The sequence below is a fragment of the Podarcis melisellensis genome (genome assembly GCF_964234715.1).
Source record: "Podarcis melisellensis genome assembly, chromosome: 13".
In the NCBI taxonomy this organism is placed as follows: domain Eukaryota; kingdom Metazoa; phylum Chordata; class Lepidosauria; order Squamata; family Lacertidae; genus Podarcis; species Podarcis melisellensis.
In genome coordinates, this window is record NC_138545.1 from 2,335,280 (window position 1) to 2,349,075 (window position 13,796).

General features: G+C 53.4%; 2 protein-coding genes across 2 annotated transcripts in view; both read right to left on the reverse strand.

Moving 5' to 3' along the window:
• TMEM203 (transmembrane protein 203) lies at positions 1 to 1,837 on the reverse strand. Its single transcript, XM_081886117.1, has one exon. It carries the CDS (start codon positions 1,526 to 1,528, stop codon positions 1,112 to 1,114), a length of 417 nt encoding a protein of 138 aa, XP_081742243.1. The 5' UTR covers positions 1,529 to 1,837; the 3' UTR covers positions 1 to 1,111.
• A 2,747-nt stretch (positions 1,838 to 4,584) lies between these two features.
• ZAN (zonadhesin) overlaps positions 4,585 to 13,796 on the reverse strand; it is a 57,980-nt gene continuing 48,768 nt past the window's right edge. The window contains exons 29-37 of the mRNA XM_081887334.1: positions 13,472 to 13,658; positions 11,515 to 11,676; positions 11,249 to 11,379; positions 10,511 to 10,710; positions 9,293 to 9,431; positions 7,740 to 7,892; positions 6,594 to 6,696; positions 6,225 to 6,259; positions 4,585 to 5,149 (exon numbers count right to left, since the gene is read on the reverse strand). Of these exons, the coding sequence (XP_081743460.1) occupies positions 5,097 to 5,149; positions 6,225 to 6,259; positions 6,594 to 6,696; positions 7,740 to 7,892; positions 9,293 to 9,431; positions 10,511 to 10,710; positions 11,249 to 11,379; positions 11,515 to 11,676; positions 13,472 to 13,658 (1,163 nt within the window). The 3' untranslated portion in view covers positions 4,585 to 5,096. The remainder of the gene's footprint in view (positions 5,150 to 6,224; positions 6,260 to 6,593; positions 6,697 to 7,739; positions 7,893 to 9,292; positions 9,432 to 10,510; positions 10,711 to 11,248; positions 11,380 to 11,514; positions 11,677 to 13,471; positions 13,659 to 13,796) is intronic.

Consider the following 13,796-nt stretch of genomic DNA (forward strand, 5'->3'; position numbering starts at 1 on the left):
TTTTTTTATTTTTTAAACTTTTATTGTTTTTCTAAACAAACTGGCGCCATCCCTCCACTCTCAAGTAAACCTTTCTAGTATCAGGGCAGACTTGAAAGGGCCGGAAGGCTTCATTTTATTCCCGGTGGTACAATGATAAAGTGTCCTAATAAATAAATAAATTGCAAAACTGCACATGTTCAGAGAACGCTGGGAAACTTGTTTTTGCTCTATGACACCAGGAATGTAGGAGTTGGCGGGGCGCACGCAATGGCCATTCCAGGATGGGGAAAGATAAAGCGTCCACAGAATCATCACAGAGTTGGAAGGACCTCCAAAGTCCTCTAGTTCAACCCCCTTCAATTCAGAAATCGCTGCTAATATTTCTCCCTGGGTTGTGTTTTTATTCTTAAATAACTACCCCGAGGGTCCAATCTTTTTTGGGGGGGGTGGGAGGGTCCGATAGGCTCAAGGGGCGGCAGTGGGTCCGAGGGCAGCACTGCAGGGTCCAAGCGAGGGCACAAAAGCAGTCACCCCGGTACATGCAGGGCGGGCGCAGTTCCTTGCCGTAATGGTGCAGTGGGAAGGAGCAGCAGGGTGCTTTGGACAGGTGGCCGTGGAAGAGGAGCTGAGCCCTGCCGCTGCCTCCTCTCTCTAGGAGGGTCCTGAGAGCTCAGCCGTTGCAACAGGCCAGAGTTGTGTTTGTGCGTTTGCTTTGCGTTGCTCTCCTCCACCTCCTCCCTGTGGCACAGTCCCGAGCGCTCTGCTGGTGTGGACAGCGTTCTTGCTTGGTCTTGGCCTCTCTCTCCTCTGCCTCCTCTCCCAGGTGTGTGTATGTGGGGGTGGTCGTTGCTTTGCTCTCCTCCGCCTCTCCTCCCTGGGCCAGATCCAAGCGCTCAGCTGCTGCAGGCGTGCTTTGCTTTCCTCCGCCTCCTCTCTCTGTGCTCAGCCCCTGCTGCAGGTGGATGTGGGGTGTGTGTGTCTTGTGTGCTCGCCTTTCTCTCCACTTCTTTCCTTTGCCTTGCTTTCCTTTTCACTCCCTTTGCCTTCCTCTCCTCTCCCCGGCCTTTCTATTTCGCTCTCACTGTCCTCCTCCTGGCTGGGCTTCGTCCTCCCCTCCCTCCCCGGGCGCCTAGTTGACCCTGCAGGCCCGGATCATCAGCAGCTGCAGCAGGATGAAGACGGGCGAGAGCAGCAGCCCGAACCACAGCTCCCGGCTCTGGCCCGCCAGCTTCTGGCCCAGCAGCACCTCGAAGACGAACTTGAGGCTCAGCAGCGTCAGCACCCACAGCAGCCGCAGCACCGCCAGCCGCTTCTCGCCGTCCTGGAAGAGCCGCACCGACACGATGGTGCTGAAGTAGGCGCTCAGCCCGTCGGCCGCGAAGAAGGCCGCCAGCACCGCCCACCAGCTCAGCGCCGCCCCGGACTCCCCGCCGTCCGCCTTCAGCACCAGCAGCGCCGACGCCGCCAGCAGCGCCAGCGCCTGAAGGAGCAGCTCCAGGGGCGCGAAGCCCAGCCATTGAACCAGCTCCCGCAGGGAGAACAGCATCGCCGACGACGCCTCAGGGGGACAAACCGCCGCTCTGCGCCTGCGCGGAGGCACGCTTCCGCTCGCCCAAGGCGGCTTCCGGCGCGCCGCGGGTGAAATAAGGCGGGGACGCAATCGCCTCAGCCGCCTCAGGAGGAAAAACGAAGCTCTGCGCCTGCGCAAAGGGGCGCTTCCGGTCGCCGAAGGCGGCTTCCGGCGCGCCGCGGATGAAATAAGGCGGGGACGCAATCGCCTCAGCCGCCTCAGGAGGAAAAACGAAGCTCTGCGCCTGCGCGGAAGGACGCTTCCGGTCGCCGAAGGCGGCTTCCGGCGCGCCGCGGATGAAATAAGGGGGGACGCAATCGCCTCAGCCGCCTGAGGAGAAAGGAGGCTCTGCGCCTGCGCGGAGGGACGCTTCCGCTCGCCCAAGGCGGCTTCCGGCGCGGTGCGAGTGAAATAAGGCTGAGACGCAATCGCCTCAGCCGCCTGAGGAGGAGAAAGGAGGCTCTGCGCCTGCGCGGAGGGACGCTTCCGGTCGCTGAAGGCGGTTTCCGGCGCGCCGCGAGTGAAATAAGGCGGGGACGGGATCGCCTCAGCCGTCTCAGCTGCGCCTGCGCGGCGGACCCGTTTCCGCTCCCGGAAGCCGATTTCCGGCGCGCCGCTGTGGAAAGGAAGGCGGGAACAACGTCTCCTCAGGGGGAGAAACGCGGCTTTGCGCCTGCGCGGCGGACCGGACCCGTTTCCGGTCTCGGAAGCAGCTTCCGGCGCGCTTCTGTGAGGAGGTGGAACAGCGTCGCCTCAGGAGGAGAAACGCGGCTCTGCGCCTGCGCGGCGACCCGTTTGCTGGAATCATAGGGTTGAAAGGGCCACCCCAAAGGTCATCCAGTCCAACCCCTTCGCTGCTAATGGTGTTAATTGCGCGCTGATTTAGAAATGAGGCAGCAGCCACGGCCTTGTTGGCTGAGCGGTGCTGCGGTTGGGAGAGGGGCCCTGGGACCAAGGCGAAGCCCAGGGCAGCTGATGAGGGGAGAGCAATGGGCGGGCTGGATGCGCGTGTGGCGGGCGAGGGCGCAGGGGTGGGGTGGGCACCAGGAGGCTCATCCTGTCTCTGCATTCTTTTCCCCCAAGAGGAACTTTTATACCCCCAAAAAAGGGAAAGGAGGGCTGGCCAATAAGGAGAAGCCCTCTGCCAGATCCCTACAGGCTCCTTGCTAGTTTCTGGAGTTGAATCCACGCTATGCAGCTGCAGACGGAGCAGCTAATTGCAGGAAGGAAATGATAGAATCACAGAGCTGAAGTTGGAAGGAATCCCCAAGGGCCACCCACTCCAACCCCCTCGATGCTACTGGGTTGCCATTTATAATTTTATTACGTATTTTGTGGTTTTATATCTTGATTTTATTCTGTGAACCGCCCTGAGACCCCTGGCATAAATAAATAAAATAAATGCAGGAATCGCAGCTAAAGAATCCCAGGCAGTAAGCCATCCAACCTCTCTTTAAAATCTCACGTTTGTCGTGATATTCTAATGTTGGTTTTAAAACTGCCTTTTAAGTGTTAAAAATGTAGGAGGGAACCTGCCATCTTCCACATCGGAGGCTTCTCACCCTCAGAAGGTTGTTCCTAATGTTTGGACAGAATTCCTCTTGTAATATGAATCTGTTGGTTGAAGTCCTTCCCTTGGGATGTAATAAAAAATGTAAGGTCTTATATATATATAAAATAAATGTTTGTGAATGTGCCAGCCAGGCACATGCATCGATGTGTGGGCCGCATGTCTGGAGCAGGGCAGGGGCGGTGTCCTGAAACCACTTTGGCTCCCAAACTGACCCAATGTTTTCTCTGCAAGGAGGGAGGGGGTGAGGAAACCTTCCCATCGTCTCAGGAATTGGGAAATCGCCATCTCAAAGGAATGGCCAGACTACCAGGAAAGGCAATCAGATAAGGCATTATCAGATAACCTGGCAGACAGGGTAAAAACAAGGCACTCGGATTTCTGTTGTAGACCGCCTTTTCTGTGATGCAGGTATGATGTATGGAGGGGTGGTCTTGAGCTCCAGGGCAGGGAATTAAAAATGTCTATATAAGGGTAGGCACACCTTGGTTCTGGGTCCTCCTCCTTCCCTGTGTGTGAGGGGAGCACCCTGTTGCAACAGCTTTGATAAAGATCAGGCTTGCTAGCTGCTTTGTTCTCAATATTCTCTGGTTGGCCTCTGTTATCTTCTACCGATAGGGAACCCACTCAAGGACTCTATACAGGCTCTTGGATACCCCATTAGGGAAGAAGGGGAGATTTTGTTTACAATGGGGACACGTTTGCTCTACCTTCCACGTGACAGCCCTTCAGATATTTGAAGATGACTCTCCTATCAGGGACGCGGGTGGTGCTGTAGGTTAAACCACAGAAGGTCAGCGGTTCAAATCCCTGCGACAGGGTGAGCTCCCGTTGCTCGGTCCCTGCTCCTGCCAACCTAGCAGTTCGAAAGCACATCAAAGTGCAAGTAGATAAATAGGTACCACTCCGGCGGGAAGGTAAACGGCGTTTCCGTGTGCTGCTCTGGTTCGCCAGAAGCGGCTTAGTCATGCTGGCCACATGACCCGGAAGCTGTACGCCGGCTCCCTCGGCCAGTAAAGCGAGATGAGCGCCGCAACCCCAGAGTCAGTCACAACTGGAGCTAATGGTCGGGGGTCCCTTTACCCTTTACCCTCCTATCACCTCTCAGTCTCCTCTTTTCCAGGCTAAAGATACCCAGCTCCCTCTGTTATTCCTCACAAGGCTCAGTTTCCAGACCCGTCATCATCTTGGCCGCCCTCCTCTGCACACAAACCAACTTGTCAATATCCTTAAACAGAGTTGCTCAGAACTAGACACAGGACTCCAGGTCATAGCTGTCAACCTTTCCCTTTTCTGGCAAGGAATCCTATTCGGAATAAGGGAATTTCCCTTTAAAAATGGGAAATGTTGACAGCTATGCTCCAGGTGGGGTCTGACCAGACTTCTGCTGATGCAGCCTAGAAAAGCATTAGCCTCTTTTGGCGCCGCATAACAGGAAGGAAATGCTCAAGGAGAGATGCTGTGCTGGAGAGGAAGGCTTTTATTTGCATTCATTTATTAATTTTTATTTGGTGTTCCGGACACAATTCAGCTCCATTTCCCTTGCCCAGAAAGGGGTGGCATGTGTGGGGTGACGTGTGCTGGCCCCACATCCAGGGTAGGGTGGGGAGCTATGAGCAGCTGGCTGGGAATGGTGGCTTCAGCAGAATTTGGGTTGCCAAGCCTATTCTCTGCATGGGATCACCAAGTCTAGAAGCATCACAGAGCCCAGAGAGAGGGAAAGGTGTGTCAGCAGATGCCAGGGTGGTGAATGGGTTGGCGTGTGTCTCCAATCTCCTCCACTTCCTCTGATTTTCCTTCACCTGACCAGACAGACTCCTGGAAGCGAAATCAGGTGGCATGCGGGGGCAGCCTTTATTTGCAGCGCCTCTGCCCCTTCAGCAGTCCGGCTTCAGAAAGGTCAGATCTTGACAGTTCCCACCCTGGGCGTGTGAGCGGGAAGGAATATTTTCAGCAATAGATCTGGGGCGGAAGTCAGAGGTGAGTGGTCTTGTCGGCAGTTGTGGAAGGAGGAGGTCTGCCTTGGCCTGAAAAAGAAATAATAATTGTAATGATACCAAGATCCGAGCAGACTTCCTTGGTGTGCAGGACAGAGCTGTTTCCCTAAATGCTTTCGTTAATAATCCTATTCGTTCTTTTTGCAAACTGCTTTGCAGTTTTCCACAATCGAGGGAGAGTATGTGAATGAAATAAGCACTAAATAATAATCCTGAGTGATGTAAGAGCACCCTGGGCTTGAAGAACAGAACCCTGAAGGGCCCCGAAGGAGTCATTGAGGAGGCAGCAATGGCCACCAACATAGATGGGCTTCCAAAGAGAAATGCATGGAGGAGGGGAGGGCTATTGATGTCTCCTAGCCAGGGTGGTTATGTTCTGCCTCCAGAGCTGGAGGCAGCCATGCTTCTGAAAACCAGTTGCTGGAAACAGCAGGAGGGGAGAATGTAGCTCTTGTGCTTGGATCCTGCATGTGGGTTTCCCATAACGGGCAGCTGTTTGGCCACTGTGAGAACAGGATGCAGGACTCAATGGGCCGCTGGGCTGATCCAGCTATATAGGGCTCGTCTTATGTTCTTGGGTGCAGCTGACTCTGGGGTGGAGCCTTAAGGCAGCTGTTCAAAGTGCTGCTTTGGACCAATAAAGCCTTAAACGGCTCAGGAGCGCAATACCTCAAGGACCGCCTCTTCCCATATGAACCGATCCAGACCCCAATATCATCTTCTGATGCCCTTCCTCGAGGGGTCCAGAGGGTGGCAACACATGAACGGGGCCTTCTCTGCAGTGGCTCCCCATCTGTGGAATGCTCTCCCCAGGGAAATTCGCCTGGCGCCTTCATTATACACCTTTAGGCGCCAGGCAAAAACGTTCCTTTTCAACCAGGCCTTTGGTTGATCTTTTAAAATATGTTGGGTGGGGGGTTGGACTATTGGTTGTTCTTTTATTTTCATTAGGTACTTTGTGTTTTTATATCTTGATTTTATTCTGTGAACCACCCTGATACCACCAGATAGAGGATGGATAAACTCCAATAATAATAATAATAATAATAATAATAATAATAATAATAATAATATACACCAGGGATTCCTCCTGCTCTCAACTCACCTGGATCTGACAAGGCAAGCATGCGGTGTTCCCGCCTACACAGGAGGAAAAGAGAAGCAGATAAGAACAGGACATTTGAAGAGATTTGGGGTGAGAGGTGGGCCATCACAGAGTTGGAAGAGACCCAAAGGATCATCGAGTCCAACCCACCTGTAAAAGTACCAATTCTGCCAATTGGAGTGATCTCGTGGCAATCTCGTAGGTAAATGTCTTCCGAGTTGTTAAGGGCGTTGCATACTAATATCAACGCCTTGCTCCTCTGAAACCCCCTCTCTCCTGTTGCCCTGAGGCCCCCCCCCCCGTGCCCGCAGGAGGGAACCGGACTCCCTCACACCCATTGTGCCTGCCCTGCCCTGCCCAATCCCATACCTGCTCCTCCGCTGTCGATAGATGCAGACGCCTGTCACCACCATCAGGATCAATGCGAGAGGAACAAGGACTCCGATGAGGATGACTGTCAAATTGTTGTCATCTGGGTGGGTGTAGGGGGGTAGAAAGGAGGAAGAAATAGGGGTGGATTAATTTTTCACTCTATAAGACGCACCAGATCATAAGACGCACCTAGTTTTTGGAGGAGGAAAACAAGAAAAAAAATATTCTGAATTCCAGAAGCCAGAACAGCAAGAGGGATCTGGCTTCTGGGATAGCCGCGCAAAGCCTCTTCAGGGCAGCGGGATGAAGGCTCCCCCTAACCGGGAGAGGCTGCGCGCGGCTATCCCATAAGCCAGGAGAGCAAGTGGGAACACAAAGCCTCTTGCTGTCCTGGCTTATGGGATAGCCGCGCGCAGCCTCTCCCCCGAAGAGCCGCACACACGCGCTGCGTGGCTCTTTGAAGGGAGCGCTGAGCAGAGCCTCCTGCCTGTATTCGCACCATAAGACGCACACACATTTCCCCTTACTTTTTAGGAAGGGGAAAGTGCATCTTATAGAGCGAAAAATACGGCAATGGCCTGACAGGTACTGTGTGTGTGTGTGTGTGTGTGTGTGTTTGTGTGTGTGTGTGTTAGGGCAGGTAGCGGCAGAATCTTAAAAAGCAGAGGCATCACCTTGCCGACAAAGGTCTGTATAGTTAAAGCTCTGGTTTCCCCAGTAGTGATGTATGGAAGTGAGAGCTGGAGCATAAAGAAGGCTTTTGAATTCTGGTGCTGGAGGAGACTCTTGAGAGTCCCATGGACTGCAAGAAGATCAAACCTCTCCATTCTGAAGGAAATCAGCCCTGAGTGCTCACTGGAAGGACAGATCCTGAAGCTGAGGCTCCAAGACTTTGGCCACCTCATGAGAAGAGAAGACTCCCTGGAAAAGACCCTGATGTTGGGAAAGATGGAGGGCACAAGGAGAAGGGGACGACGGAGGATGAGATGGTGGGACAGTGTTCTTGAAGCTACCAGCATGAGTTTGACCAAACTGCGCAAGGCAGTGGAAGACAGGAGGGCCTGGCGTGCTCTGGTCCAGGGGGTCACAAAGAGGCGGACACCACTAACCGACTAAACAACAACAGCGACAGGGACTTGTTACCTGTCGAGGGGGACGGGGGCTGTACATCGAAGGCGGTCTCACAGTAGGTTCCGTTGTATCCCTCCGTGCAAACGCAGACGTAGCCGAGGGAGCCTTCTAAGGTGTCCTGACACACTCCCTCGTTCTGGCAATTGTTACGGAGGCAGGCACTCTCTGCAAAGGAAGAGACGTGTGTTTTTGGGGAGGGGAGAGACCACCGTCAGTCCACATTGTGGCCCACCGAGAGACAGGGAAAGTGCTCGTGTTTCCAGATTCTGTCACTGTTCTACTCTTTCAGGTCTCCCTGTTTCCACATCAGCCGTCGACTTTGGTTTCAAGGGCGATGGCACCGTTGCAGGCGCCACACAACACCCGTGCATAAATCAATCTTTCAGGGCGGCAACAGCACCTAGCCTTTGGAACTCCCTGCCAATTGACTGATTAGCCAGGCTCCTTCGCTGCACCCCTATTCGGCGCCTGCTGAAAACATGCTCATTTCGGCCGGCCAAACCGAGTATGCAGAATGTTGATGTGTGTTTTAATCCGTTTGGATTAATTCCGTATGGTGTATTTTATAGTATAGTGTATTTTAAAATTGGGGTTTCAGAGTTTTTAGGGGTTTTTATAGTATAGTATAGTATAGTATAGTATAGTATAGTATAGTATAGTATAAGGTAAAGGTACCCCTGCCCGTACGGGCCAGTCTTGCCAGACTTTAGGGTTGTGCGCTCATCTCACTTAAGAGGCCGGGAGCCAGCGCTGTCCGCAGACACTTCTGGGTCACGTGGCCAGCGTGACAAGCTGCATCTGGCGAGCCAGCGCAGCACACGGAAACGCCGTTTACCTTCCCGCTGGTAAGCGGTCCCTATTTATCTACTTGCACCCGGAGGTGCTTTCGAACTGCTAGGTTGGCAGGCGCTGGGACCGAACGACGGGAGCGCACCCCGCCGCGAGGATTCGAACCGCCGACCTTTCGATCGGCAAGTCCTAGGCGCTGAGGTTTTACCCACAGCGCCACCCGCGTCCCTATAGTATAGTATAGTGTATTTCAAAATGGGGTTTCAGAGGTTTTAGCGGATTTTGAATGTTTTTTGTAGTTTTTCAATTTCGTTGTTCTGTATGGGACAATGACAATAAAGATATCTATCTATCATCTATCTATCTATCTGGGTTTCGGGGGGTTGTACTGGGGGTCCAACTCTTACAATTTTCTGATAAATATCTGGCAGCCCTTCAGAGGGGAAATCCTATCCCCTCTCAGTCTCCTCCAGGCTAAACGTACCCAATGCCCTCAACCATTCCTCTTGAGGCTCAGTTTCCAGGCCCTTCATCATCCTGGACGCCCTCCTCTGCCCACCTTCCAGTTTGTCAATATCCTCCTTAAATTGTGATGCCCAGAACTGGACACAGGACTCCAGGTGTGCTCTGACCAAGGCAGAATAGAGTGGGACTAAGACCACCCTTGATCTGGACACTAGACTTCTGTTGATGCAGCATTAGCCTTTTTTGCTGCCGCATCACGTTGCTGGCTCAACCCTCTCCTCCCACCTCGTCCCTAACCAAGCCTTTCTCACCTCTGTAGCATCCGCGGCTGAAGTTTACCACGGCACAGACATCCCCCTTGGCGCAGGCCACAGGCTCACACTCCAGAGCCCCCGTATTGCGGCAGGTGCATCTTTTGGAGCAGTCCTCCGTTAAGAAAGTGTCGTTGATCTGGGGAGAAACCGGGGCGTGGGGAAGAATATCAGTGCCACTCTGGTAAAGCAGCTGGCCACACTCTGCAAGAAGCTGTATTGGCACTGCCAAAGCCGGAAGGGACCATGGACCAGAAACTGAAAACCTTTGCTCAAATGCATTGTCTTTGGCACTCCACCAGTGATTTCCTGCCTCCCTCCGCTCGCTGCCTCCTTCCTTCTTCATCCCTTCTTTTAGCTCTCTCCATCTTTCTTCCCTCCATCTTTGCGGCCACACACCACCAGCCAGATTCCTCTGCCAAGGCTCCCAGAGAAGCCTGCACACCTCGCCCGACCGCTGTCCAGAGCGCTGGAGGAGCAGCCAGGAGAGTGGGCAGGCAGGCAGGCTCCTAGCCACTCTGAGCCTGAGTGGAGACCTGTTATTTTTGAGGCCCTGCGCCCATCCTAGCCAACCTCTAGGTCATGGGTAGGCAAACTGAGGCCCGGGGGCCGGATCCAGCTCAATTGCCTTCTAAATCCGGTCCGCGGATGTTCCGGGAATCGGCGTGTTTTTACATGAGTAGAATGTGTCCTTTTATTTAAAATGCATCTCTGGGTTATTTATGGGGCATAGGAATTTGTTCATATGTTTTGTTTTTTCAAAATACAGTGGTACCTCAGGCTACATACGCTTCAGGTCACAGACTCTGCTAACCCAGAAATAGTAGCTCAGGTTAAGAACTTTGCTTCAGGATGAGAACAGAAATCGTGCTCCGGCGACGCAGCAGCAGCGGGAGGCCCCATTACCCAAAGTGGTGCTTCAGGTTAAGAACAGTTTCAGGTTGAGTACGGACCTCCGGAACGAATTAAGTACTTAACCTTAGGTACCACTGTATAATCCGGCCCCCCACAAGGTCTGAGGGACAGTGGACAGGCCCCCTGCTGGAAAAGTTTGCTGACCCCTGCTCCAGGTACACCCAGGCTTGAGTCTATCCCTTAACCAGATTCACAGCGGCTGATCCGTTGCGCCCTGCTCTCCTCCTCCGGTTTCCAGGATTCAGAACCATGCAACTGACCGGCAGCAGCCGGTGGGGTTCCTCTCTATTCCTCCCCGCCTACCTGGTAATACTGGTTGTTCTCAGTGCAGCCGCACTTGTTGTAGGGGACGCTGTCCAGCCCGCTGAGGACGTAGCCGGGGTCACTGGCGCAGCCCTCCACGCAAGGGGCATCGCACTCCAACTGGGCAGCCATGTTGGCGCAGCTGTTGGGACAGGCGGTCATGCAGGATTTGTAGGTGGTGTGAGGCGGGCACGAGATCTCTGCGGGGGACAAGATGGGTGGGTGGTAGAAGGTTTAAAAGGAGAAGGAGAAGAGCCTCTATCAGAATCAAATGACAATAAAGGGGATTCCAGATATACCTGAGGACGAACGTTCTGGCGATAAGAGCAGGGGAATGAACTCAATCGGAGAGGAGCTCCTTCCTTGTCATTTGAACCCACTGGTCTAGGCCCTACCCTCTGGGGTGTGGGCCCTGGATGTGGCCCCATGCTCCGGACACGGGGCCCTCAGCTGAGGGGTAAGGGGTTGTGAAGGAGGGTTGGCGTTTCAAGCGATCAGAGCGCTCTTCTGAGGTCTGGGAGAGACTCTGGGAGAGTGTGGCGTGCTAGGCTGCAGGTTGGACTCAGAAATGGCCTTTTAAAAATTCCCCTCCTATTGGGGGGCGCAGGAGTAAGCAGAAGGGTGGCGGCAGCAGCTACAACAGTGCAAGACCGGCTGGCAGCATGGCATGGCTGTTGTGTTGCTGCTGGGCAAGGAAGGGCATGCGATAGGGTTTTTTTGGATGAGGGATTCTCTTACCGCAGCCCGTCTTCTGCCTCCAGGCTCCCAGCGTGACCCCCTCTTCCTGGCAGAGCTTGGCATAGGCATCGTAATCTTGGCATAAGAGCTCAGTGTCGCCCACGAGAGCGCAGAGGTCGTACACGCAGTTCCTGGGGTGTGGGGAGAGAGAGAGAGAAGGAAGGAGATGGGTTCTCTTGCGCACAAATGCGCGCTCGCGTCAGCTTGCACACGGACGCACTCCCTTCCCAGCCGCCCGCCCACGCCCGCGTTCTGGCCACACTCACTCTTGGAAAGGGCTGGGCGACAGGACGCCGTGGCAGGGGGAGAACGGCCCCTGGGGGTCAGAGAGGGCCCCACAGACACCCGTCCCGTTGACAGATATCAGCTGCTCCGGGGTGCAGGCGATTTCAAAGCCGGACTCGACTTCATCTGATGGTTCCTCACGCCTTTGTGGGGGGAAGAAGAAGAAAATGAGGTTTTCCCCTCTGTATGTTTGGTTGGATGTCTCCCTGCTGTGTACAAGGTCTGAGCTGAGAAAGACAAATCCTCCCTGTTCCTTTCATAACATAAGAAGAGCTGCAGGATGAGGCCAAAGGGGTCCCTTTTACTCCAGCGTCCACCCAAACTCCCATATGACCCAGCCTCCTGTTCTCAAAATGATCTCAAATTATTATTATTATTATTATTATTATTAATAATAATAATAATAATAATAATACTTTTATTTATACCCCACCCTCCCCGGCCAAAGCCAGGCTCAGGGCGGCTAACACCAATAAAATCACAGTAAAAATATAAGAAGGGGAAAAGAGAGGGGCAAAAGAAAACCAATGTAAAATACAGGTTAAAATGCAATTTAAAATGCAGCCTCATTTTAAAATAGCCAATAAATCAAGACCATATTGGGAGGGAAACATAAGGGTCAGACTGAGTCCAAACCAAAGGCCAGGCGGAACAGCTCCATCTTGCAGGCCCTGCGGAAAGATGTCAAGTCCCGCAGGGCCCTGGTCTCTTGGGACAGAGCGTTCCACCACGTCGGGGCCAGTGCTGAAAAGGCCCTGGCCCTAGTTGAGACCAATCTAACCAACTTGCAACTTGGGACCTCCCAAATGTTGTCATTTGTGGACCTTAAGGTCCTCCGCGGGGCATACCAGGAGAAGCGGTCCTGTAGGTACGTGGGTCCTAGGCCGCATAGGGCTATGGTTTTTGCTCTGTTTTGCTCAGCATAGTGTTATCAGAACTCTAGACCCTGTCTGCTAACAGCAAGGTCTGGTTCTCTAGGGAGTTTGAGACCCGGCTCTCTGCTTCTTGTTTGAAGACTAACTGCTGAATGAGGGAGAAGCCATGCATGACAAGACAGAAGTACTGTTTTGGGGGGACAAGAGGCAGGCAGGTGTGGAGGATTTCCTGGTCCTGAATGGGGCAACTGCGTCCCTGAAGGACCAGGTGCGCAGCCTGGAAGGCATTTTGGACTTACGGCTGTCCATGGAGGCACAGGTCAGTTCTGTGTCCAGGGCAGCTGTTTACCAGCTCCATCTGGTATGCAGAATGAGACCCTCCCTGCCCGCGGACTGCCTCACCAGAGTGGCGCATGCTCTGGTTATCTCCCGCTTGGACTACTGCAATGTGCTCTACATGGGGCTACCTTTGAAGGTGACCCGGAAACTACAACTAATCCAGAATGTGGCAGCTAGACTGGGGAATGGGTGCAGCTGCTGAGACCATATAACACCGGTGTTGAAAGACCTTCATTGGCTCCCAGGACGTTTCTGAGCACAATTCAAAGTGCTGGTGCTGATCTTTAAAGCCCTAAACGGCCTCAAAGGCCCAGCATACCTGAAGGAGCGTCTCCACCTCCATCGTTCTGCCCGGACACTGAAGTTCAGCTCCGAGGGCCTTCTGGCGGTTCTCTCATTGCGAGAAGCCAAGTTGCAGGGAACCAGGCAGAGGGCCTTCTCGGTGGTGGCACCCACCCTGTGGAATGCCCTCCCACCAGATGTCAAAGAGAAAAACAACCACCAGACTTTAAGAAGACATCTGAAGGCAGCCCTGTTTAGGGAAGCTTTTAATGTTTGATGTGTTACAGTATTTTAATATTTTTTTGGAAGCCGCCCAGAGTGGCTGGGGAAGCCCAGCCAGATGGGCAGGGTATAAATAAATACATTATTATTATTATTATTATTATTATTATTATTATTATTATTATTATGCATGAGGGACAAGAGGTGCCAGGGGGCTGACCTGATGCGAGGAATGCTGCCAGCCTCCCTTTCTCTGCTGGGGACCATGACCTCCCAGCTGTTCCCAAAGGTGTTGAGGCTCCGGGTCCACGTTCTGTCGGGTTTCATGTACTCGTTGTTCCGCTGCCCGTCGTAATTCCCGCAGAGCCCTCCCACGTAGTTCCGATAGGTGCTGGGGAGGACGATCTCTGGGTGGGGTGGAGAGAAAGAGGGGTGAACGCAGTGCCCAAATGGGGGCAGCCCTAGACCAGTTGTGGGGGGGCAATCTTTGAGCCTTCCACATATTCAGATTTTGCACCATATTTTTCACTCTATAAGACGCACCA

Excerpts from the sequence above, each read along its gene's own strand:
- TMEM203 (XM_081886117.1), bottom strand. The coding sequence starts at position 1,528 with ATGCTGTTCTCCCTGCGGGAGCTGGTTCAATGGCTGGGCTTCGCGCCC.